The sequence below is a fragment of the Hoplias malabaricus genome, chromosome 16 (genome assembly GCF_029633855.1).
Source record: "Hoplias malabaricus isolate fHopMal1 chromosome 16, fHopMal1.hap1, whole genome shotgun sequence".
In the NCBI taxonomy this organism is placed as follows: Eukaryota; Metazoa; Chordata; class Actinopteri; order Characiformes; family Erythrinidae; genus Hoplias; species Hoplias malabaricus.
In genome coordinates, this window is record NC_089815.1 from 26,489,054 (window position 1) to 26,513,180 (window position 24,127).

At 45.0% G+C, this 24,127-nt stretch overlaps 1 protein-coding gene across 1 annotated transcript in view; it reads right to left on the reverse strand.

Annotated features, from left to right (window-relative positions):
* Positions 1–1,467: 1,467 nt before the first annotated feature.
* The window catches only part of cntnap5l (contactin associated protein family member 5 like), a 57,752-nt gene continuing 35,092 nt past the window's right edge, over positions 1,468–24,127 (reverse strand). The window contains exons 11-22 of the mRNA XM_066647588.1: positions 21,265–21,465; positions 19,841–19,997; positions 18,930–19,057; positions 18,598–18,768; positions 17,745–17,963; positions 13,280–13,516; positions 10,529–10,759; positions 7,734–7,867; positions 6,689–6,776; positions 5,514–5,726; positions 4,977–5,054; positions 1,468–3,147 (exon numbers count right to left, since the gene is read on the reverse strand). Coding sequence (XP_066503685.1) covers positions 2,948–3,147; positions 4,977–5,054; positions 5,514–5,726; positions 6,689–6,776; positions 7,734–7,867; positions 10,529–10,759; positions 13,280–13,516; positions 17,745–17,963; positions 18,598–18,768; positions 18,930–19,057; positions 19,841–19,997; positions 21,265–21,465 — 2,057 coding nt within the window. The 3' untranslated portion in view covers positions 1,468–2,947. The remainder of the gene's footprint in view (positions 3,148–4,976; positions 5,055–5,513; positions 5,727–6,688; positions 6,777–7,733; positions 7,868–10,528; positions 10,760–13,279; positions 13,517–17,744; positions 17,964–18,597; positions 18,769–18,929; positions 19,058–19,840; positions 19,998–21,264; positions 21,466–24,127) is intronic.

Sequence of the window (24,127 nt, forward strand, 5' to 3'; positions counted from 1 at the left end):
GTTGCACAGGAAAACATGCATTTTTTCCCCTAAAAGTAGATCATGATTCTCTATATAAACTTCCATATGGTCTCTGACTTTTGCACTATGTTGACATATTAATTCATTCATTCATTATCTGTAAGCGTTTATCCAGTTCAGGGTCTCGGTGGGTCCAGAGCCTACTTGGAGTCATTGGGCGCAAGGCGGGGATTACACCCTGTAGGGGGCGCCAGTCCTTCACAGGGCAACACACACTCACACATTCACACCTACGGAAAATTTTGAGTCGCCAATCCACCTACCCACGCGTGTTTTTGGACTGTGGGAGGAAACTGGAGCACCCGGAGGAAACCCACGCAGACACAGAGAGAACACACCACACTCCTCACAGACAGTCACCCGGAGGAAACCCACGCAGACACAGGGAGAACACACCACACTCCTCACAGACAGTCACCCGGAGGAAACCCACACAGACAGAGAGAGAACACACCACACTCCTCACAGACAGTCACCCGGAGGAAACCCACGCAGACACAGAGAGAACACACCACACTCCTCACAGACAGTCACCTGGAGGAAACCCACGCAGACACAGGGAGAACAAACCACACTCCTCACAGACAGTCACCCGGAGGAAACCCACGCAGACACAGGGAGAACACACCACACTCCTCACAGACAGTCAGCCGGAGTGGGAAATGAACCCACAACCTTCGGGTCCCTGGAGCTGTGTGACTGTGACACTACGTGTTGACATATTGAATCTTGTAATTAGGAGAGCAAACACCATTCTTCATCATTTGCTCATAATCATGAGATAATCTTGCTATTGCTATTGTTATAAAATAACATCTCATAATGTCTCTTTTATGATAATTCTATAATAACGAGATGTTCTGTTGCATAATTATGCTTGAATATAAATTTGTGTGACATCTTGTAGTAACAGGGTAATTTCTGGTAGCTGAGTGGTTTATAAAAGAACCCTCTAATAACGAACGGCTGAAAGCCTTTTTATTTTTATTATTATTTTCACTGGGTGTCCAAATGGCATAATATAAGACATACATCAATCATAAAATTAAAACCACCTGCATAATATTGTGTAGATCCCCCTTGTGCCTTCAAAACAGCTCTTACCCACTGGCACCAAGATGTTAGTGGTTTTAATCTTGTGGCTGATTGGTAACGTAATATTTACGTTAAGTAAAATTTCAGACAATGGAAAAAGCACTTACATCGTTCAGTGGAATTTACTATAAAACCATGTGATCTCACGCTCACCAGGAAACTTCCACATACCGTACAGGCCAGCAGGGTGTTTCAAATGTTGTCAAATATGAAAAAAAAGTAAAATTGAGATACAAGGTTTGGTTTCTGACATTGACGGTTTACGTTAAAGTGTGAGGAGAGAAAAAAGTCCACGCTCCAAACTCCAAAATCAATAGCTGGAGAAAAGGGCTCTGCACTCTCAGAGGCTGTAAAAAAAAGCTCTTTTATTAAATATATTTATGAAATCGATATACAACAGTCATTTACAACAATAGCCATATAGAAAAACCAACCCCCGAACAAAAGAAATCGTTCTCAATAAGAAAAGCGGGGTATTTTCTTAGAGGGCATGACAGGGTTGCTCTCGTCCATCAGGACCATAATGCACTTCAATAAGGAACATCTTAGCACACTCGCCTTGGGCACCTTCAGTCACTGGTTGGGCGGCATTAAAGCGGCAATGTGTGTGGAGCTCCCACCGCCGGCCTGTTTGACCTGCTGGACCTGCCGGACCTTCCGGACATACCGGAGACAAGGACAGACTCAGAGTTTTCATATTATAGCCCTCAGCTACTGTTGATTTATACTGATGTTGTTTTCAGAGCTGACCCTCCTCTCTGCAGAACCCACTGTTTGAATTGATTATTTCTTATTATCATCAAGGCCTCAGAGACTTTTATTTTTTTTCTTTTATGACAGGACAAGACACGATCGATTCTCTAACACAGTGGTCAGCAGCCCTGCTCCTGGACGTCGGCTGGTCTGCAGACCTTTGCTGGACCTCCAAGTTCACACAACGTACTAAGACAAAATTGGCCTACGGTCCTCTGAACACCATCCGATGTATTCTGAGATAACTCAGAGTGGTGTTGGTGATCAGAACTAATCATCCGACTCCTTCTCCTGACATCACTAAGATTTAGGATCTAAATTCTACTCTAAAAGACCTCCTGGAAGAGTAGAAGCAGATGTTGTAGCAATTTCAGGTTCACAAGCTTTTGGCCAAGAACACTGTGCTGTCTCGTCTTGTCGGACACATGTTAATTGGGCGTAAACTGGGCTTTGTGTAGGTTCAGGGAGACCGGATTGCTGACCACTGCTCTAAAACACTATCCGAGAAACGTAGCCAATAAAACCACAATCCATCTCTTTCTGAGCCTCTTTCTGCGACTAATGGTCTGAGTCCATTAGTCATAGAACCCACTGTCTGTCCAGAAGCTCGAAGCCACAACTTTCTTGTGCTTAGCAGAGGAGAGAGCTTTTGCTTCTTGGACTAAAACACCACCTTGTTTCCTGTCTGGAGATGTGCGTGGGTTGGGCATGACTTGCTGCATCTTAATGCATTTCAGTAATATCATACAGCGCATTAAAAAAAAAAAATCCATTCCTTCTTGTATAAACGACACCACACTGTTCTCTTAACACCATTAATCTTCTTCTCAGCCACTATTGGAATAGTTTCTTTTTGCACATTATCCTTTCCATCAGCCAGATTTGAGTAAAGCAGAACCAGCAACGGGGGGCCTTTCAAGCCCAAGATCCCACTGGGATCAAGACTCAGAGGCAGCCTTTTGACTGACAGCCGGAATTAAAGATGGCGCAGAGGGGTCGGAAGGCTCGGTGTTGGTTTGCACACGGACTCGTGTGAGGCCGTTCGCGAGCTGGACACAGGTGCGGGGCGAAAGCCCTGTCAGATGAAGTACTCCTTGCTGATGCGGTTTGCTTTGTGAGGGTCCAGTTCTGACCGGTAGACTGGCGGCTCAAGGCTGGGCTGCTGCTGGCTCTTAGAGGTGATTACCGGAGGAGGCGGAGTCTGTCGGTGGCGGTAGAGGAAGCGGATTATCACGGCCAGCGCACACAGAGTAATGAACACTACCGCAGCCACCACTCCTGAGGAGAAAAAAGAAGAGATTAGAAGAACAATGTCATTTTTTTAACCACAAAGTAAACCGCAATTAAAGCAACACTAGGTGATTCTTTTACCTTAAAACTGCAGCTTCAAATCATCGTAATGTTCTGCTGTCCTAAAATAGGTAAATAGTGCCTCTGCTGCTGCTACTCTGGGCTCAGTACTGCAGAAACTGCACTATGTAACTTTGTGTGGAGGGTAGGAAACAACCCCCTCCTTGATTTCAGGACAGTGCTGTTAAAGTCAGTTACACTCTGCAACTATAGGGGGAGCCCAGGAGCAAAATCTAGTGTTGCTTTAAGGACGAGTGCAAGAATACAATTGCTTTGTTGTCCCTAAATGAACCAGTTATGCTTATTTATTAAAGTCAGTTTTCATAAAGGCTGTTTACCACTGAGATTTGGTCCCTGAATTTGAATACACAGATTAGCTCTACTGATAATGAAGTAAATAATATTGCAGCGGCGCTTGTCATTGTTGAGAGGTGTTAGGCGGCAAGCGAACAATCAGTTGTTGATGTTGATGTGTCTGATTTGGTAAAAATGGTCTATTTGCCCGGGATCTGACCCACGTTAACAAAGGCCAACTGTGAGGGTCATTATACTTGGTCATACTTTGTGCCATGGTTTGTACCTACCAGAAGTGGCCCAAGGTTTGGCACCAGGGTCACTGATGTGGGCAAGCAACAATCTGCGCTACAGTAGCTGTTCTGTGGGATCGGACCAACTGACCATTCTTCACTCCCTCGTTGTCTTTTCACCAATTGTCTTTCCTTGGAGCAATTTTGGTACGTACTAACCACTGTATCAGTGGCGGATGCTGGTCTTTCAAAGAGGGGAAGCTCAATTTCGGCCTTCATCATAAAATGTGTCGGTTTATTTATACGTAAATTCTACCCTCCGTTCCTTTTTAAGAAAATGCTCTGTGACCCTGTCGTACCAACAAGGCGTCTTTTCCAGGGACTTGACTAGTGTCCTCTCAATGGCCAGCAGAGCTAGGCTGCTTAAACAGCCTTGGCCCATGTGAAGTGTGTCCGCCTGTGCTCCCACGGATCTTTACCCCAAAGGATCACTGATTCGCTCATTTCGCTGTCAATCAAAAAGGGATTCAGCCTCAGACAGATCATCCAATCATCATACAGAAGCTGAGCGTCCGGGCCAGCCGAGGCCATCCCACTGCCCCATAGACGCTGAGCGTCCGATGGGCGGGACAAAGCCCAGCATTTATCCAATGACTCGTTTCGCTGCACTTCGCTATTGAACTCTGTGGACGCTCAGCGTCTGTTTAAAGCACTGTGAAGCTGCAGGAATGATTGAGAGGAAAGCCGGGTCTTTACCAGCGATAAGAAGCTGATTCTGAACAAAAGTTGAGCGCGTTGTAGTGCATATTTATTCAATGACATGTACACACAACAGTATATATTTGATCACTTATTTTTTTGACATTTTTGGGGTAAGCTGAGCTTCCCTTGCAGTCTTACAGCAATCGCCGCTGCACTGTATGTATTTCTTGTGTAGTGTTAATTATAATTTAATATTTAAACATTCACCTGCTAATTTGTCTTTTTTTTATGGTAATTGTTTTTTAAAAATACAACATCAATGGACATTTTAATGCTACACGAAGCTAAACGTCTCACTTTAATCCATTACCCTGGTTGGTGCACATCCTTGCTACAGTTCTGGGTAAAGTACCTACACGGATGAAAGAGTGAGGCCCGTGCCCTCTGAGAGGAAAAGCTACTGAGTGTAATTGCTAGAGAATAATGCACAGAGCTTTTTCAGCGTTGTAGCCTCCTGCGGTTCCTCACCTCCAATTAGCGCAGAGTCACTCTGAGCAGCTTTCTTCAGCGGCGCTTTGCCTTGGTCTGATTTCGATGAGTCGTCTACTGGAGGGAGCAAATCTCGGCTTTAGAAATTATAGCAAATATTACACAGCGATACAGATGCACTGTATGGTCAAAGGTTTGTAGAAACCCACTCGTCCAACATTTCATACGAGGGGTTTCAAAAAGGCTTTGGTCCAGCAACAGCTTCTATTCTTCTGTGAAGGGTTTACACTAGATGTTGGAACGTTACAGCTTCTACTCTTCTGGGAAGGAACACTAGTTTACACTAGTTGCTGTGGGGATTTGATGACACTGGGACACAGGAACATTAGTGAGGTAAGGTGCTGATGCTGGTCGATTGGTACCACTGTTCCTCAAGGCTCATGCTTCTACAGACCATCCAGTTTTGACCATACAGTGTGTGTATATATACTAGACTTACATGACCTTGGTTTTGAATGTAGCTGTAGACAAGGCTGTGCATTAGTGTCCACTTCTTAAATGGCTGTGTTTGTGTACCTGTCAGTGTGTGTGTCGTAGTAAGCGTGTTGGTGCCGGACGCTATTCCACAGCTGGACTCCTCCAGACGGCCATAAACGCTGATAAATGAGCTTCCTCGGTTCTGTAGAGCCACCTTCAAAGGGGCAGCTTCATTAAACTGGACCGAGGTCAAACAGCCAATGAACCCTTTTGACCCCGCACGAACCACTTCTTCATCGGTGATGTCACTTCCTACAGAAAAAAAGAGAGGATGGAAATGATAAGGAGTTACAGAAATCTGATTGAGCTTTGGAGGCCTTTCTGTCCTCCTGGTTTCTCCATTAATGACACTACTAATAGGTTATGATTAACATTATTAATACTATAATTAATAGCTTCATATTTAGGTTCCGATTTCAACTGAAATTTATCTCAAACCTTCTTTCTCTCCGCCATCCAAAAAACCAGTCGCTACGCGTCCAGTCCTGCTGATTAGTTACTGGATTAAAAGAAAGGTCTCCTAGGCAACGTGGAGCAAATGCAATTTACCCTTCACTCAACCCATCTGTTCCTGCACTGACAGCTCAGAGACTACTCTCAAACTCAGCACCACCAAACAACACCCACCCCACTCCAAACTAGCTCCAAAAAACACAAATGCAACCACAGAGAGAGTGAGAGCGAGAGAGACGAAAATTCTCTCCCTCTCTGAGATTCTGAGATAGAGACCAGTGGGGGAGGAGGAAAGAGTGAAAAATAAAGCATGTGAGAGAGGTAAAGACGGACAAAGAAATGGATTTTTGCAAGAGTCTGAGGCAGCGAGAGAGAGGACGGATAGAATGAGAGAGGGAAAGATTGTGACAGAGCGAGAGAGAGAGGAAGAAATGTGAAATTCTGTCAAAGAAAAAGAGTATCTAAAAAAAGAGAAGAGTCTGAGAGATGGAGAGTACGCGAAAGAGAGACAGGAAAGAGTGAAATGAGAGAGAATGAAGGGAGAGAGAGAGAGAGGACAGAGACAAAGGAGAGAGAGGTGAGAGGAATCAGAGAAACTGGTCATTAAAATTCATGGGGAATTATAGCAGCACTGATTGCGAGTGCCTCTTTTTCAGAAGCAGCTGAAAAACGCTCCACTCGGCTCAGCGCCGTCACGTGAAGGAGGGCACACGGAGAACAAACGGAGCGGAAAACATTCTTCAGAGACGACTGGAACCCACCTCGGATTCTTCCCAGAGTCAAAGTCCTCATGGGGGTCAGCAGGGAGTCGGGAGAGAGACTGTACTGCTGCGTCATGGTGTTATCGATCTGAACACACACACACACACACACACACACACACACACACACACACACAAGGATCAAACACTCATCTGTTATCACACTCACTGAGAATGAAGATATATTAGACAAGGCCACAGATAAATTCTTCTAATAATGCCATCCATATAAAGAGCGCTCCAAGGTTGTGATGAGTGAGGCGTTCTTTAGGGCGACAGACACATTTAGGATGAATAATTTACTGTAAGTAACTTTCAAATTAACTGGAAATGCAAATAAATCTGAATATTTCTGTACATTAAGAACATAAACAGCATCTTATTTTACATTTTCTTAGTCATTGGACTCGGGCTGGAGGTCTGAGTGGAGCTTGAACCTCTCCGAAGGGCAGAGGGAAGAAGGGCAGAGGAGTGGGCGTGGTCTGGGCATGGTACTCCTCCCAAAGTTTAGTTAGTTCTCATAACTCCACCTCTAAGAGACAGGAAGATCAAGCCCCCACCTTGCTTCAGATCCGAACACATCCAGAAGTGTCTCTGCCGATATATCATCCTCCCTTATTCATTCATTCATTCTCTGTAACCCTTATCCAGTTCAGGGTCGCGGTGGGTCCAGAGCCTACCTGGAATCATTGGGCGCAAGGCGGGGAATACACCCTGGAGGGGGCGCCAGTCCTTCACAGGGCTCCTCCCTTATTATATATTTAAATTAACGAACTCTTCATATCTTTTATATCCGCAGTTATCTTTAAAAAGATACTCAGGCAATGAGCAAGAAAACATCTCCAATCCGCGCTCTGATTGGTTATCACCTCACACCTCTCACCTGGAGGCAGAACCACGGGAATCCAGTCAGCTCATTATCACACACCCCCAGAACTCTCTCGCCTTTCCCGGATGCCAAGACTCATTTCTGAAACGTGACACCAGAACTGCGTTCTATACCGTCCTCACAGAGAACGAAGGGCAGGTCGGGGGATGCACTCACCTGGATGTAAAGCTCCTTTCCCTCGCGGTTCATTCGGACCCAGTGGAACTGACCGTCAGCGAGACCTGGAGACTTAGGGCTGAAAGTGTCCAGACCTCTCTCCTGGTTCAGTCTGTACCACAGTTGCAAACTGCCTGGGAGAGCACAGTAAGGATTACAGGATTAATACTGGTTACACTAAAGGCACCTGCGGCCTAAACTTTAGAGCGGAGAGGTTAGGGGCTGAAGGATCGCTGGTTAGATCCCCTCGACCAATAAGGAAATTGGGGGCGGGGCGAGAGGAGGAACAGCACTGTCTCCTCCCTCAACATTCAAAGCTCAACTGCGCTCCACAGCTCAGTGCTGGGGGCTTTATACCACTCCACCCCATGCCTGGCTCTTTCTCCTTCTCTATCTCTCTCTTTCCTTTCTCCTTCTCTCCCCATCCTCTCTCTGTCTCTTCATCTTTCTCCCCTTCTCTTCCTTCCTTCTCTTCCCCATTCTCCCCACACCCTCTCTCATCCATCTCTCTCTGATCCACAGATGCTTGTATGTTGTAAAGGATTTATGAGAGGCAGTCATGGCCACTCGAGGCGATGGCTTTTCACTCTCCTCCGCCGGCCGATAAAAAAAATAAAAAGATTAAAAAAAAAAAAAGTGAGGCGAGTGGAAGAGGAAGTGAGCAGTGGAGAGGAATGCCAAGTGCTGTCATGCTCTCTGCTCATTTCTCATGCAGGTGTGTGCGTGCGTGTGTGTGTGTGTGTGTGGATTTATTTAGCAGTGATGATACACTGGTAAACCCAGAGCATATGGATGTGTCGTTCCTCAGGAAAAGGTGAGACAGGTTCAGGGTGTGAGGGAAAAAAGAAAGTGAGTGTTTTTCTTCGCAAGGTTTCAGAGTCAAGGCCAGTAACTCTGAGCTGGACGGGAACGTGCTAATGTGCTTAGTCGGATTAATTAGTGCACATCTCTGTTCACTCTTTTATAGCTCAGTATATATGCACAACATTTATTACCAGGGGGTGAGGGTGGAGGGAGGGGGGAGGAGGGGGTGTGTGGTGCATTCTCTTTAGTGATGGAGCCCAATCCAATTCATTGGGATGAACTGGAGGGGTGTTTGTGATTCAGAACTAATCACCCAGCGTCAGGACCTGACCTCACTAATGTCCTTGCGGCTAAACGCCATCAAAGTAAAGCCTTGCCAGAAGAGAGACAAATTAGATGAGCGGGTGAATTAGTGAAGCATCAGGAACTGAGCTGTGGAGGGTTTGCAGAAACATCAGCGCTGGACTTCACTTACTGTACTGTTTATATTTGTAGGAACTCTGGACTATCTTGTTGGATTTTGATGTACTGGACTTTATCTGCAGACCCTGATCTAGGGGGACATCCGTAAACAGGCACTACTGCTATTACCTCCCTCCAGACCATCTTTAAGGATAGGTGTGGTAATATTACCTCTGTTCTAACTCTTGGTTCTGAGGGAGATATTTACAATGTTTATTCATTCATTCATTATCTGTAACCACTTATCCAATTCAGGGTCGCGGTGGGTCCAGAGCCTACCTGGACTCATTGGGCGCAAGGCGGGAATACACCCTGGAGGGGGCGCTAGTCCTTCACAGGGCAACACACACACAAAGACATTCACACCTACGGACACTTTTGAGTCACCAATCCACCTACCAACGTGTGTTTTTGGACTGTGGGAGGAAACCGGAGCACCCGGAGAAAACCCACGCAGACACAGGGAGAACACACCACACTTCTCACATACAGTCACCCGGAGGAAACCCACATAGACACAGGGAGAACACACCACACTCCTCACAGAGAGTCACCCGGAAGAAACCCACACAGACACATGGAGAACATACCACACTGCTCACAGACAGTCACCCGGAGGAAACCCACGCAGACACAGGGAGAACACACCACACTCCTCACAGACAGTCACCCGGAGGAAACCCACATAGACACAGGGAGAACACACCACACTCCTCACAGACAGTCACCCGGAGGAAACCCACGCAGACACAGGGAGAACACACCACACTCCTCACAGACAGTCACCCGGAGGAAACCCACGCAGACACAGGGAGAACACACCACACTCCTCACAGACAGTCACCCGGAGGAAACCCACGCAGACACAGGGAGAACACACCACACTCCTCACAGACAGTCACCCGGAGGAAACCCACGCAGACACAGGGAGAACACACCACACTCCTCACAGACAGTCACCCGGAGGAAACCCACGCAGACACAGGGAGAACACACCACACTCCTCACAGACAGTCACCCAGAGGAAACCCACGCAGACACAGGGAGAACACACCACACTCCTCACAGACAGTCACCCGGAGGAAACCCACGCAGACACATGGAGAACACACCACACTCCTCACAGACAGTCACCCGGAGGAAACCCACGCAGACACAGGGAGAACACACCACACTCCTCACAGACAGTCACCCGGAGCGGGAATCAAACCCACAACCTCCAGGTCCCTGGAGCTGTGTGACTGCGACACTTACCTGCTGCACCACTGTGCCGCCTTGTTTACAATGTGAACCGTGAAACAGGGCAGAAGTTCATCTGAAGTGTTTCTTGGGTTAGATTTGAGGCAATATATTACTTTTGTTCTTCAGACAAAATATTTCATAGGAAATATTCATTTCACTGGAATAAATTGCTTGTCTCTCTCTCTCTCTGTGTCTTTCATGTCTCTCACCCACTCCAAACCTCTGTCCCTGTTATCAAGAACTAAGAGTAACCCTGTTTCAACAGTAAAGTGTACACAGTCTCTTACCGTTGTGGGTCAGTGTAATGGCCATATAACGCTGGTCATGTGACTGAGCGGTCAGCAGCAACGCAGGGGAGTGTCTGGTCTGGAATCCAAAGGCCACGTTTTCTCTGGATTTGAAAGCCTCTGAGCGCGGAGAGCCCTGCAGACGCTTTGCATCTTGGTTCCGCATCACAGAGAACGGCTCCTGAAGGGCGTACATTACTGATGTCCCTCTCTCAAAGGACGCAGAGATGACTAGAACACACACAAACACACACAAAGGCAGATACTGAAAGACCGAGCGATCCCTTGAAACACAAACAAAATCTCCATGAAACAGAGCTTTTCCATTAGAGAGGTTATTATCATCTTTAACCAAATGCGGAGTGTTGAGAGCAGGCGCCAGTGAATCAACAACTCAGCCTCATCAATTTCAATCAGATGCCAGGGACAAAAAATACGGCATTAGCATCTTCTCTTCCTCATTACGGGATTTTTCCATCTAATTAGGGAATGAGCGCTCGGAAGCTGGTTGCTGTGATGTGAATTAGTAACACTCTTCCACCACCGACCCCCCCCCCTTTCCCTCCCCACCAATGTGCCCCCCACATCCCCCTCTTTCTGGTTCTCTAGCTGCCCACCACAGTGGTGTGTAAACAGGCGTAATCTGACCCTTCCTGTGAAGAGAGAGAGCCACTATGTCACTGCTTTGATTGACAGCTGTAGGGTGGGTCTGAGGGAGAAGAGTGGAGAGTGTAATTAGATTCTCCTTGGCAGGTGAAGCTTCTCCTCCATGGCCTGCCAACTCTGCATCAAAGGAAGCAAGGACACACCATCGTCCCGACACAATCCTCCGTCCTGGCCTCACTCTACACACTCCACATCACTGGAGGCTGCTGTCTTAGATGCAAAGAGATCTTCAGGCTTTAAAGTGTACCTCAAGACTAAGCTTTGTTTTGTTATTAACAGGTAAATGGGGTTTCTTGAGGATTGCCTCCACTAGCAATTTTCTCATGGAAACACTTCCCTTTCACTAGAGACAACACAGCAGAGCAAACCATCCATCTACACTGCTTCTGACATTCTTCAAGTTCAAGTAGAAGCTACTGGGTGTAGATACTATTTACAAGAAAATCAGAAGAGTTTCAAGTGTATTTTTTTGTATTTCAGTCACCTTTCGGAGGGCTTATCATTAAGGGCTGATTTCCCAGACAGGGATTAAACTTAGTCTTGGACTATATCCTGCTTTCAATGCAAAATCACATTCAAAATGCTGTGTAGTCCAGGATTCGGCTTAATCCCTGTCTGGGAAAACATTGCCAAGTGTGTTTTCTTTAAGTGTATTTGCTTAATTACATATTATGATCTCACTTTTTTTTTTCACATGAAAATACTAGCACAAGAAATTAATTATGGACTCCCAATTGGGACATTAGTCCAATCATCAAGATATCACAAGGTTGGTCCCTGGCAATGCTTCTGACACAACTGGCCTGGGGTCAGTAGAATAGCCCACTGTCAACCCAAGCATGATTCTACTCAATACTCGAAATAATTCTATATAAAATAGTTCCACTCTCAAAGGCTAAGCACCACTTAATGGACCTCCATGAATATTCCACATTATTGTAGTTACTGACAGATATAAGTATGAATTAAAATGAAAATAGCAGCTTAATTTGCTTTAAAACTGACAATTTTATTAAATTGACGGAAAAACCCGAGCTCGCTACGGAAATTCTTGAACGCAACCGTGACGTCACTGGTGGACAACAGCTGAACAACGCTGCGGTAAAACACCGTTATGACTGACTGTTATGACAGTATCTAGCTAAATAACCAACATTATTCATGACAATAGCCTAGCAATAAGCTAAACTCAAATGTAGAGGTACCGTTATTCTTGTAAATGTGATCGAAGTCGAACTCGAATTCATCCGACACTATAAACCTCCGTAATGCAGCTACGTAGCCGAGTATAATCTGAGACACCGAGTTTAGCGAGTCAAGCTAACGTTAACTAACACCAACTAAAACAGGCGAAGTGAGTGTCCTTACTCTGTTTACCTCCATGTTACAGAGGCTCTTCAACACCTTTCGTTGGTGTCCTTACATGCCCATATTGTTGGAAAAGCGCCAGTGAAATGAGCTACAGATAACGGAGTGACGAAGTTGACAAATGTAGTCCATTTTCTGGATATTTTGGGATCTTTGGGCCATTTGTGCACAGATGTCCCACTGTACATTGAATGATTGCAGCCAAAAACAACACAAGTTTTGGTCATTTTGCATTAAATAAAGTGCAGATTCTAGAGTTGTTTGGTCAACATCTACGTCACAGGCAAGACGCATATTGAAGTTTCCAAACACTGTTGTGGTGGTGGTGGTGGGGGGGGGGTTATGTGAGTTTGTTAATGACTTAAATTGGGGAGAAAAGGTGGGATACATCCTAAAAACTGCTAGAGCCATCATTAAGCTGCATTTGAACAAGAGGGATACAGTCATGGAGGTCTTTTTTGAACAATGTTGAGGTCATTTTCAGATTCAAACATTTTCAAACTGTGAAAGTTTATGTTGTAGTGTTAATAATTTATTGCCTTGACTCAGACAGCACTAAGAGAAAAACAATGTACACCCACAAAGGGATATGCACAGCACTGCAGTTTATTTATTCCCACAGCAGTCCTCTCCAGACTTATTTATGCACCACTAAACAGCAAATGCAGAATTAAAAAAAAAAAACACTTTCCCAACGTTTCTGAGTTGTGTTCTCACCTGTTCTGCACTTGGGGCCGTGGAAGGCCGTCTGTGTGCAGTCACACATGTAGCTGTTCCTGCTCTCCACACACCTCCCTCCATTATGGCACAGGCTCTCGCTGCCGCAGTGACCCGGGCAGCCTGAGTTCACACCCGGGGTCATCTTGGCCCTTTCGGTGAGGTCGAAATTCACTCCATTTATGCTGAGAGCTCGCAGGCATCCCAGGAAGCCCCTCTGAGTTGTAGGTGCACCTCCTGCAAGACAGCATTAAAATCGTTTTCCTCATATCAAACCTCTGAAACAGCAATTATACGGACAATGGGATGACGCCCCCATGTGGCGTGGAGCCTGAGCTGGCGCTGAGACTACAACAAAATCGAATTCTTCATTCCATCTGAGTTAATATCGGATAATCCCAATCATATTTTAGACTCATTTTGGTTGGAAGGACGTATTGCTGTTTGAAGAGGAAGGTGCGCTAGTCTGAATTCACGTAGATCCTTGAGTGCTCTATTGTCTTCGTACAACCGTTTAACAAAGTTAAAGAGAAAAAGCTCTTATTCTTTTGTCAAATTCTGTGAAAACTTCAGAGACATTCATTCATTCCATTTCCATTCAAAACAGCAATTATACTATTAATACTTCAGGAGATGTTTATGAGGAGCTTTATATAAGATCTAACCCACTGGCTTTAGGAGAACGTCAAAGAAAAATAAGAGAGGATAAGTTTGTAGAACAAATGAGGTTCCTAACACCCATGAAAGACCTAGTAGACCACCACAGTGGTCAGGATCACACCCTGGACAGAGTGCTGGTCCATCACAGGGCATCATACACTCACTCACCCACCTGTGGACACTTTAGCACAGCCAATCCACCACCTTCCAATATGTGTTTTGAACTGTGGGAGGAAACTCACACAAACACAGGACATTGACTCAAGGTGGGGATTGAACCCCCACCCCCAGGACCTTGAAGCTGTGTGGCCACCATGCTGCCCTGCCCTATATTATCATTTTTCATATCATATTACAGTCAATATTTGTTGATGAGGCCTTGCTATTCCTCGTAACAAAGAGTGAAATAAATAAGTAAGAAAGACGATAACCCTAGAAACTCTAATGGAATGAAATATGCAGATTGTGGTCAGCGCATTTTAAAATCTGATTGTTTTCCCAGTGCACAAAGCAACAAAATGCAATTACACTGTATGTCAATCACACAAAGCCTACAGACACAAAATGTCCATGTAATCAGTTACTCCCAGCTGTCATTCCGATTCTGTGGAAATCTCAGGCATTGTAGCCGAATATGAATAATTCATTGTGATTGCATAATTGCTCGGAAAGGCCCTGCCCATGCTGTCAGAGAGCCGCGCTCGGCTCAGTCACATATCACGGAACAAAGGCACTTCCAGTGCACACTTGATAGAATTACGTCCATTGCTACTCGAGTGACTGCGGTAATCAAGTCTTTCTTCACAGAGATGAAATCTAATTGGAGACTGGAGGACTAATTACAGCTTAATGGAGCCACAATTTAGAGACGTAAACTTTACTATTAACCAATCCCCTGAACAGTTAATAAGAGGAAATCTTCATCAGTCTGAGTCTGTTTACATCAGAGAGTGGTCGAGGTAACTCTAGGCATGCGAGGCGCATTCCTTTCATCATCAGGACTGTTTATTTTATAAATGACTGAAAGTGTGCTGCTCTAGTCTTTTTTGTATTATTTTTTAAATAATGAAAAACGAAAAAGAAGTTTAAAGCAGAGAAAGCCTCAGGGGGACGTCCTCTGTAGCTTTAGTTAATGAACACACTTCTGTGTATCATATTTCTTCATAAATCAGATTTGTTAAAAATGCATTCACCTATTTTAGATGATAAAGGGTAGAAATATGTACTGTTACTGTTGGTAAACATTTTGTATGTCCAGCCGTGTACATGTTACCTACGCTACTGCACCTTAATTAAGACCATGGCTGGATCTTTACTCAATGTTCTTTTCTGATCAATAAATAAAACCCGGTGGCATGGTGGCGCAGCAGGTAGGTGTCGCAGTCACACAGCTCCAGGGGCCTGAAGGTTGTGGGTTCAATTCCCGCTTCGGGTGACTGTCTGTGAGGAGTGTGGTGTGTTCTCCCTGTGTCTGTGTGGGTTTCCTCTGGGTGACTGTCTGTGAGGAGTGTGGTGTGTTCTCCCTGTGTCCGCATGGGTTTCCTCGGGGTGACTGTCTGTGAGGAGTTGTGGGTTCTCCCCGTGTCTGTGTGGGTTTCCTTCGGGTGACTGTCTGTGAGGAGTTTGGTGTGTTCTCCCTGTATCTGTGTGGGTTTCCTCCGGGTGACTGTCTGCGAGGAGTGTCGTGTGTTCTCCCTGTGTCTGTGTGGGAGTGTCGTGTGTTCTCCCTGTGTCTGTGTGGGTTTCCTCCGGGTGCTCCGGTTTCCTCCCACAGTCCAAAAACACACGTTGGTAGGTGGATTGGCGACTCAAAATTGTCCGTGAGTGTGTGTGTCTGTGTTGTCCTGTGAAGGACTGGCGCCCCCTCCAGGGTGTATTCCCGCCTTGCGCCCAATGATTCCAGGTAGGCTCTGGACCCAACGCGGATAAGTGGTTACAGATAATGAATGAATAAATAAAGCCCTATCTTTTAAATCCGTGGTCTTCAAAAGGTGGACTCCAGTCTGGGTCCAGATCTAAAAGATGTGTGTTATGTCGAAAAAGAAACTATCAAAAATTCTTCTCACAATCTAAATTTTCCTAGATCTCATATTGTTTCTTATGGTCCAATCACAGAGCTTGTTAAACAATTTCAGTGGCAACAGTGACATCACTCAGCAGGCAGTTAGCATGTTTGCTTATTAAAGTTAATTATCAAAGAGACAAACCTAAAATGGCTCCGGTTTCCTCCCACAGTCCAAAAAACACACGTTGCAGGTGGATTGGCGACTTGAAAGTGTCTGTAGGTGTGAGTGTGTGAGTGAATGTGTGTGTGTCTGTGTTGCCCTGTGAAGGACTGGTGCCCCCTCCAGGGTGTATTCCCGCCTTGCGCCCGATGATTCCAGGTAGGCTCTGGACCCCCCGCGACCCTTAATTGGATAAGCGGTTACAGATAATGGATGGATGGACAAACCTAAAATGGCGTCTTCAAAATTTCTTGGAACTAAGAAAAGTAGGCAGTGAAAAATGCTTGTTTAAGGCCGAATGGACTGAAAATGTACGTTCATTTGTCTCACTTACTTGAGCTGACTGAATCTTCAGTGCTGTGGAATGTCGGTGAATTCTACGTTTCTCATTTTTTTCTACTTTGTTAGTCATAGTTTTTTCAATCTACACTGTGTTATTTCTGACCAAAATAACAAATAATAGTAGGACAAGAGATCCTAAACTTTTGAATGCTAGGAAACACACAGTGCACACAGTGCACACACACTCTATGGGACTACTCCTAGCTAAACCTAGCTCTAAATCTAGCCCTAAACATAAACCTTCGAAAACAGACTGTGAGAAGTGCTGGAAGAGTAAGACTACCATTCACATTCACTCAATCGTTGCGCACATTAATTGGAGCTCGAGTGGGTGGTTAATTGGGCTTCGCTGCCCCCTGACATTACTCATCATACAATGGCTGATGGAGCTGAAATTTGGCTTGAATCTGAAGATTAATTGGCAGTGACCAACTGAGTGCCTGCTGGTTTTTGTCAGATCAGCCTGGAAGAAGAATGTGGAACAATATCACAGAGTGTAGATGTGAGTCACTGTTTAAGATGAAAATATTCAGTCTGTTTTTCAGCACGACATGAAGTAAATCTGGCACGGGTTCTGTGCCCACAGGCTAAAAACTCATGTATCAAAACATATTTATCTATAATTGTTTGTCATTTTAATATAGTATTTAATGTAATTACATACTGTATTCACTACCATTTCATTATTTTAATTCCAGTCAAAACAGCCATTGAGCACAGGCTATTAATTCCTCAGCGGTAAGTGACAATATCACACATATATTTCATGGAAAATGGCAGCCAAACCTGATCGGTTCAGTATCAACACATTAGTATTTACTGTATCCACCTTTTACCTTTATTGGGGTTTATGTTTTTTAATGGGGACTGGTTTTAATGACATCAGCAGGTGCATTTTTCCCACACCTCTAAAGTTCAGTCTTAGAAGTTGGTTGCATTTCTCATAAAGCTTTAAGTACTCTGTATCTGATGAGCAGTGTTTTGTGGTCTACCAGGTCTTGTATGTTTGTTAGGAGTCCCCCATCCTCTACGTTTCCCTAGAGTTGTGGTACTAATTGGAATAATTGAATCCGGTCTTTTAACAGATGTTCTCTGTTTGTTTTATAGAGCCACAACATACACCCAGTGTATACCATGTTACATGGCTTTGTTGTTGCAGGTTTCTTTATTTTTTTTCAGAGATAAAACATGTTTAATACTCCTGTTCTTTGCTGATGAATGAGGGCTTGATCTCTTACCCACAAACAGCTGGCTGTTGAGCTGGAGTCTGTACTGTCCTTCGGGGGCTGCCTCCAGCACCTGGACGGGCAACAGGTCCACCTGCAGCGATGCCTCCTTCACATTCCTCTCCGCTTGCACCTGGTGCCACTGCCGGTCGTTGAGAGGCACGGGGGAGCTGACTGTCAGAGTTACTGGACCGTCCCCAAGGTCAAAGGTGAAGGTCACTGCAGAGGGCGCTGAGGAGGGTAAAGTAGGGGACTGATAAAGAGCCCTGTTGCTTATTTGGATTGAAGCAGGCTGTTTAATTCGATATTTAATTCCAGGTATTGGTGATTCTGGCATCTCTGTTTTGTCATGGAAGCTCCAGTTGAACTTTATATTGTGTTAAATTGATTTGGTGAATGGATGCAGGGTTTTGTACCGACAGTGGTGATATATCAGTGTTTCTTTTGAGTATTAAAAAGCATCCACAACAATAACTGAACCATTTTTTGTTTCTAAATTACATACACAACACATAGGAGCACTGTTTTCTTAACACAATTTTGGCATTGTTTTTGTAATTCAGTGGATATTTAATATTCAGTCTTGGAGTAGATGTGACATTAATCTGGTAAAAAATGCATAAACAAGGAGGTTCTTTGCTTCTTCCTGGGATTTGAAGGCAAAGCATAACGTAGAATTGAATGACATTGGCATCAGATTATATTTAACACATGGTGTTTTATTGTGTAAATTGCAGAATACTTTAAACTGCCCTGAACACTGAGGTGTACAGAATACAGTGCTCCTACGTTATACGTATATACTTTGTAAACCTCGTACAACTTTAGCTTGTGTGACACATGAGCTTCAGTGTATTCCACTCACAGCTCAGTTCCAGTCGTATGAAGTCTCGCACCCCCACATTTTCCAGGAAGAGCCCAGAAGGGGCGCTGGTCTTGAAGAAGAAAGAGATGTCCATGCTTAGCTCGGCTTGCAGCGTGGGGAAGTGGAGATAAGAGGATTCCACAAAAAAGGAGGCTGAGTTCCAGAAAAATCCTGAGGTGGGAAGAGAGCCCAGTGAACTCAGAAGAAGCACTGACAACAACAATAGTCATAATAAAAAATAAAAACAATAACCAATTCTGTTAGAAATACAGAAATGCATTTGGTCATGAAGCGTTCATCTCTTCCCTCGACTTAGTAAACAAAATACCCACGGTCGCCATAGCAACGAAGCGGTCCAATCTGGAAGAGAGCCTCTGAGCCCGTTCTGTTTGTGTCTCCGATGGCGATCTCGCTCAGGGGTAAATGGTCTTTGTAAGACAACAGGCCTGTATCGTTCACCCTGCAGAGAGAGAGCGAGTGGGAGAGAGGAGGGTGAGAGTGCGAAAAGTAATGAGAGAGAAAAGGGAAGGAGACATTTCCGAGATTCCATCTTTGTCCTTTCACTCTTTTTAGCCCTGTTCGGATTAGTTTTACACAGGGAGGTGAGGGACTGCAATTTTTGCTGCGGACTTGAACGCCCCTGTGATTTATTCAATGTCTGACAGAACCAAACTGTATCCTTGAGTGACTCCTTTTGCACAGGATATGATGGAATATTTACACCTATGTCATTTCACATGGGATTAGTTTAACCTTGGGTTACTTTTACAGCTCGTTTTATAGTAGGCGAAAGGTGTCGGAATCAGGAGTCAGGAGCCTGCGCTCAGACTGGACTACTGTCAGTGACATTCTATAGTAGTAATTACATTATCCCATCTCCTCATGTAAAACTAATCCCAACAGAACAGAGTTTATTCAGGGGGAAAATTCCCCCTGGTCAAAGCTGAACTAGCATGATTCACAAGCTGCTGAAGAGGTGCTAACTGTGGGCAATGTGATGACACATTGGCTTGTTAAGCACTCACCCACTGAGATTCACTTTACTAAGGTGGGTTGCTCATATGTGGCTAAAAGCTGACGAAGGGTTTTAATACTGCCGTGCTAATATGCAAGTCAACAAGCCATTTGCATGATCAAGTACTCCGCCATTCAGCAGCAAACTCAAGCATTATGTTCTTTCAATGGAAAGCATATTCATTTGCATTGGGAGAAGTACAGGCAGGGGGTTTTATGGCAGAATTACCATGTGTCCAGGTCTGCATCACAGTTGCAGAAGTAGTTCATGTCCCTGCAGTTGCCTTCCAGGCTGCAGGAGCACTGCTGAACTCCAGGCAAGACCCCTCCCCAGTAGGTCCTCTTCACACCATCCCGGTCCAGCCACCACGACAGAGGGGTCCCATCTGGAAAACAAGTAGATGTCCTGTTATATTGTAGACATCCAGCTCAGGGAGTTTTCCACAGTGCTGTCTGAATGCATTGATCCCTCCTTGAGGCTCACTGTAACTAAGACTTGATCGCTCGAATCAAGATTGAACTGAATGTAAATAATTTATCACTCTGTATCATAAATTTATGCTGAGTTATGATGTCATAACATTGGGAACAGAGAACTAATGCAGTTTGCTCATGAACAGAGACAGCTGGTCTCCCCCCTAAGGATCCGGAATGAAGGTCTTGAGGTTCTATTCTGCCTAATGGCCGTTAGAGTGCAACCGCTCCGGGTGAGCGGGCATCTGCTATCTCCGCAGCACAGAGCCGAAGCCAAGAGCCATGTCCCTTGCAAAATCAAATCTCAAATGCAAGATGTCTGGTGCCGGGGGTTCACTATCTGTTTGAGTCCATTTCAAGAAGTGTTTGTGTGCCCAATGATCAAAAGGTTGATCTCTTGCTCGAGGGCTTCGCAGGGGCTTTCAATTTGGCAGACTGACACTAAACTGAGGCCAGAGCTGTGCACTTGAGGATTAGTTACAGGCTCCTCTCCAGCTAAAAGACCAAGAACATCAGCGCCACAAAATATAGAACATTGAGGCCATGCCCATGAAAAATATAACACAGCAGACTACAGTAAAAACACTGACATTATGGCATTTTGTTCAAGCGATATTTTAAATGATCAACATTCTTCAAAAGCTGCAAATGTAGAGGCAGATTTTTTTCCCATGGCAGCACTGTAGTTCACATGTTGAAGTGAAGGCAACAAAAAATGTATTCTGTAAATGTATCAGAGAGATTTTACACATTCATCCTTCTGTTTAAAAATTATGCCAACTCATTAGACTCTCCTGCACAGAGCTGCCATTGTATTTGGTCCAGCTTTCCATGTATAAAAGTGTACAATTTTTGGTTTACCATTAACCACTATCCCACCCATCAATGGCTTCCTTTCAAATGTAGAGCCAAATGGTTCCTAGGGCCATGTCAGGCTTTCCCTGTGTAGTGCCATCTCTGGGGGATATCTGTGTGATGCCGTGGCGACCTGTCCATGGTGTGTTCCTGCCTTGCGCTCAATGATTCTGGGTAGGCTCCAGAAGGTTTCTCAACATGCTTTTCTAAAATACTGTAATCTGTAGTATATTAGATGTTCCATTGCTTGTGATTTTCTGTAGTGACAACAACCAGAAAAGTAATAAAAAACAAGCTCAGCCATAAATCCACAACAAGACTCACCCCAGGTGTCAAAGAGGCGGGACTTCCTGCAGCGATATATCACTTCCTGTTGGCAGTGCTCCGAGGAGGCCACCAGGGAGCGTAGGTGAAAGGGTGAGATGGAGTAGTTGAAGATGAGAACGTAGGGGCTTCTAGGAGTGGAGCCTTGAACAGGAACAGGCAGGAGGTGATCATGGCCTACAACGGTCCAAAATCTGTCATCTGTGAAGAAAACCACATGGACAAAGGTATGTTAAAATGTTAAAGGCATGAAGCACGCACAGCAATCCCCATCATTTGCGGCTTCATCCGGTTCTCTCCTGTTGAGCCTCTCTGAGAAGACCCCTCGATTGCCCAGATGTGCGTAGGAATGAGAAGAGGAGATTAGCAATGTGATGGAGTGAGATGCAAATACCTGATGAATATTAAGTGGGGAACAGAAGGTCATTCATTCAGGGCTGGGAAATGAAGAGAGTTAGGGAGTCTGCACTTACTCCCTCTCTCTATGCAAATGAAAGCCCCCCATGAGCGGTAGACGAAAGTGCCTGTTTGCTGAGCCTTGAAGAATTAGCATGGCTAACAGCTCCTGTAATTGGGGTCAGTCTGAAACAATCTTCTTGCCGGCGCTTTCTGGCAAATGCTAAGAGAAAATGTCTATTTGTGTTAGGGTTAGTTAGCATTTGCGGCTTAGCATGGCTAACTGTGGAGCCACCTGAGCTAGTAAAGTCAGCAGCTTGTATACTTGGCCTCAGCAGAGCAAAAACTTAGCAAAGGAAAACCACAACATTTTGAGTTGAGTAGGGAGTAAAATGTAATTTATAAACATTGCAGAGCACAGAATGGCCAAAGAGAGACTTGTCAATCACAACAAAATGCCGACATCCAGCACAAGTTCACCATCAGTCAAATCTCCAGCTACAGCAGAGAACATGTTTGTTTTTATCCAACTCACAATGGCAGCTTGTAAACTTACGCCGTGGTCTTTTGAAGAGGTTCAAACACTCCTTGGATTGGTGGCTGATGAAAGACTCCAGTGAGAGTTGGATGGTGCAACAAAGAAGGAAACTACTGATCTGTCTGAAGTGGTGTGCTGAGTTCCAAAATGTTCATTCATTGTCTGTAACTCCTTATCCAATTAAGGGTCGTGATGGGTCTGGAGCCTACCCGGAATCTCTGGGCACAAGGCAGGAACTCACCCTGAAGGGGGCGCCAGACACATACGCTCACACCTATGCACACTTTTAGAATCGACCTACCAACATGTGTTTTTGGACTGTGGGAGGAAAACAGAGCACCCAGAGGAAACCCACACAGACACAGGGAGAACACATCAAACTCCTCACAGACAGTCACCTGGAACAGAACTCGAACCCACAACCTCCAGGTCCCTGGAGCTGTGTGACTGTGACACTACCTGCTGTGCCACTGTGCTGTTGTGGTTTCCAATTCACTTGGGGTTTGTAGTCAAAAATGAACAAGGTACCAGGCACCAAACAATGAGTTGGCTCGAGTAGAGTAGATACCATTCCGTGGAGTTTGAGGGGGGCAGTAATGTAAATTGCACATGCACTTATTAGAACTGACAGCGTGGGTATATGATCGAACTCGGTGGTTGTGGATTTTCTCACCGTGTTTTTGAGAATTGGATAAATAGGGCCCTCTTGAATACTCACCAGAAAGCACATGAATATTCTCTATTACACTCACATACAGCACACAAAACTGCAAGAACCTTCAGGACACACTATGTCTCAGGCGAAAGCACTCCACCCACACTGACGTGCAGAGAGTGTGTTAATGCCAAGCCAAAGCGTCCTCGCTTTGCTCATTTCACCAAATTCATCCAATAGCAAACCACAGTGCCCCAGCAGTCAAGGCCAGCCTCCAGTGAAACAAAGAATAATGGAGCAGTCTAGTCGGGCTAACCTGGCTGTCTTAGAGGGCTGATACGCTCTCTGATTCTCTCCTTTTCCACCTACATTCCTCCCTGCTGCTGACATAATGGACCTCGCTTCTCCTGCGAGACGACACACTGTATTACAGGCCCATCCTAGAGACAAATCTGCTGCTCTGTGATGGGGGAGGCAGAGAGGAATGTCAAAAGGTAAAAACCAAGACTGGTGATATCCGTAATGAGTCCTGACAGAAGAGGGTGGAAATTATGCCGTTGATGTACTGCAAAGAAACCTGCACCCCAAAATGACATAGAGTTCAGCAGAGGTCAACTCTAGCTTGATTTGCATTGCATTTATGTTTTAAATTCTGATCACAGGGCAGCTCATTCATTCATTGTCTGTAGCCGTTTATCCAGTTCAGGGTCGCGGTGGGTCAGGAGCCAACCTGGAATCACTGGGCACAAGGCAGGAACACAAGTATGGCTAACAGGAACACAAGTGGCTAACATGGATCCACTGATGTGACCAAATGTGAGTACAACATGGATCAAGCCAGTTGCAAGGATTGCCTCACATCTAAATGGCATCAAAACAGACTTATCATCAATCAAACTATCAACCCTGATGGGACAGCACTGGTCAAATAACCACATGCTCTAAAAATAGGTTAGCTAAAGAGAGACTGTTAAGAATGGGAGGTGGTTAAATGCTGTAGGGTTTGGACAAAAAGCTTGCTCTAGAACCATACCCCCTAGAAGCATTTAGAAATCTTTATTTTTAAACAGTGTAGATGCTGTTGTCTTGACATAGGCAGCATCCTACACCATGACAAGCAGAACTCAGCATTTGTTTGCCACAGGCAGTGTACACACACCTCTCTCTTTACACATTCCCTATTCTGCACTTAAAAGATGAACAGAGCTAAAAGCCTGGCATCCTTCTCTAAAAACAAAAGACACAGCAACAGAAGCCGAGGACCCACAGTTTCT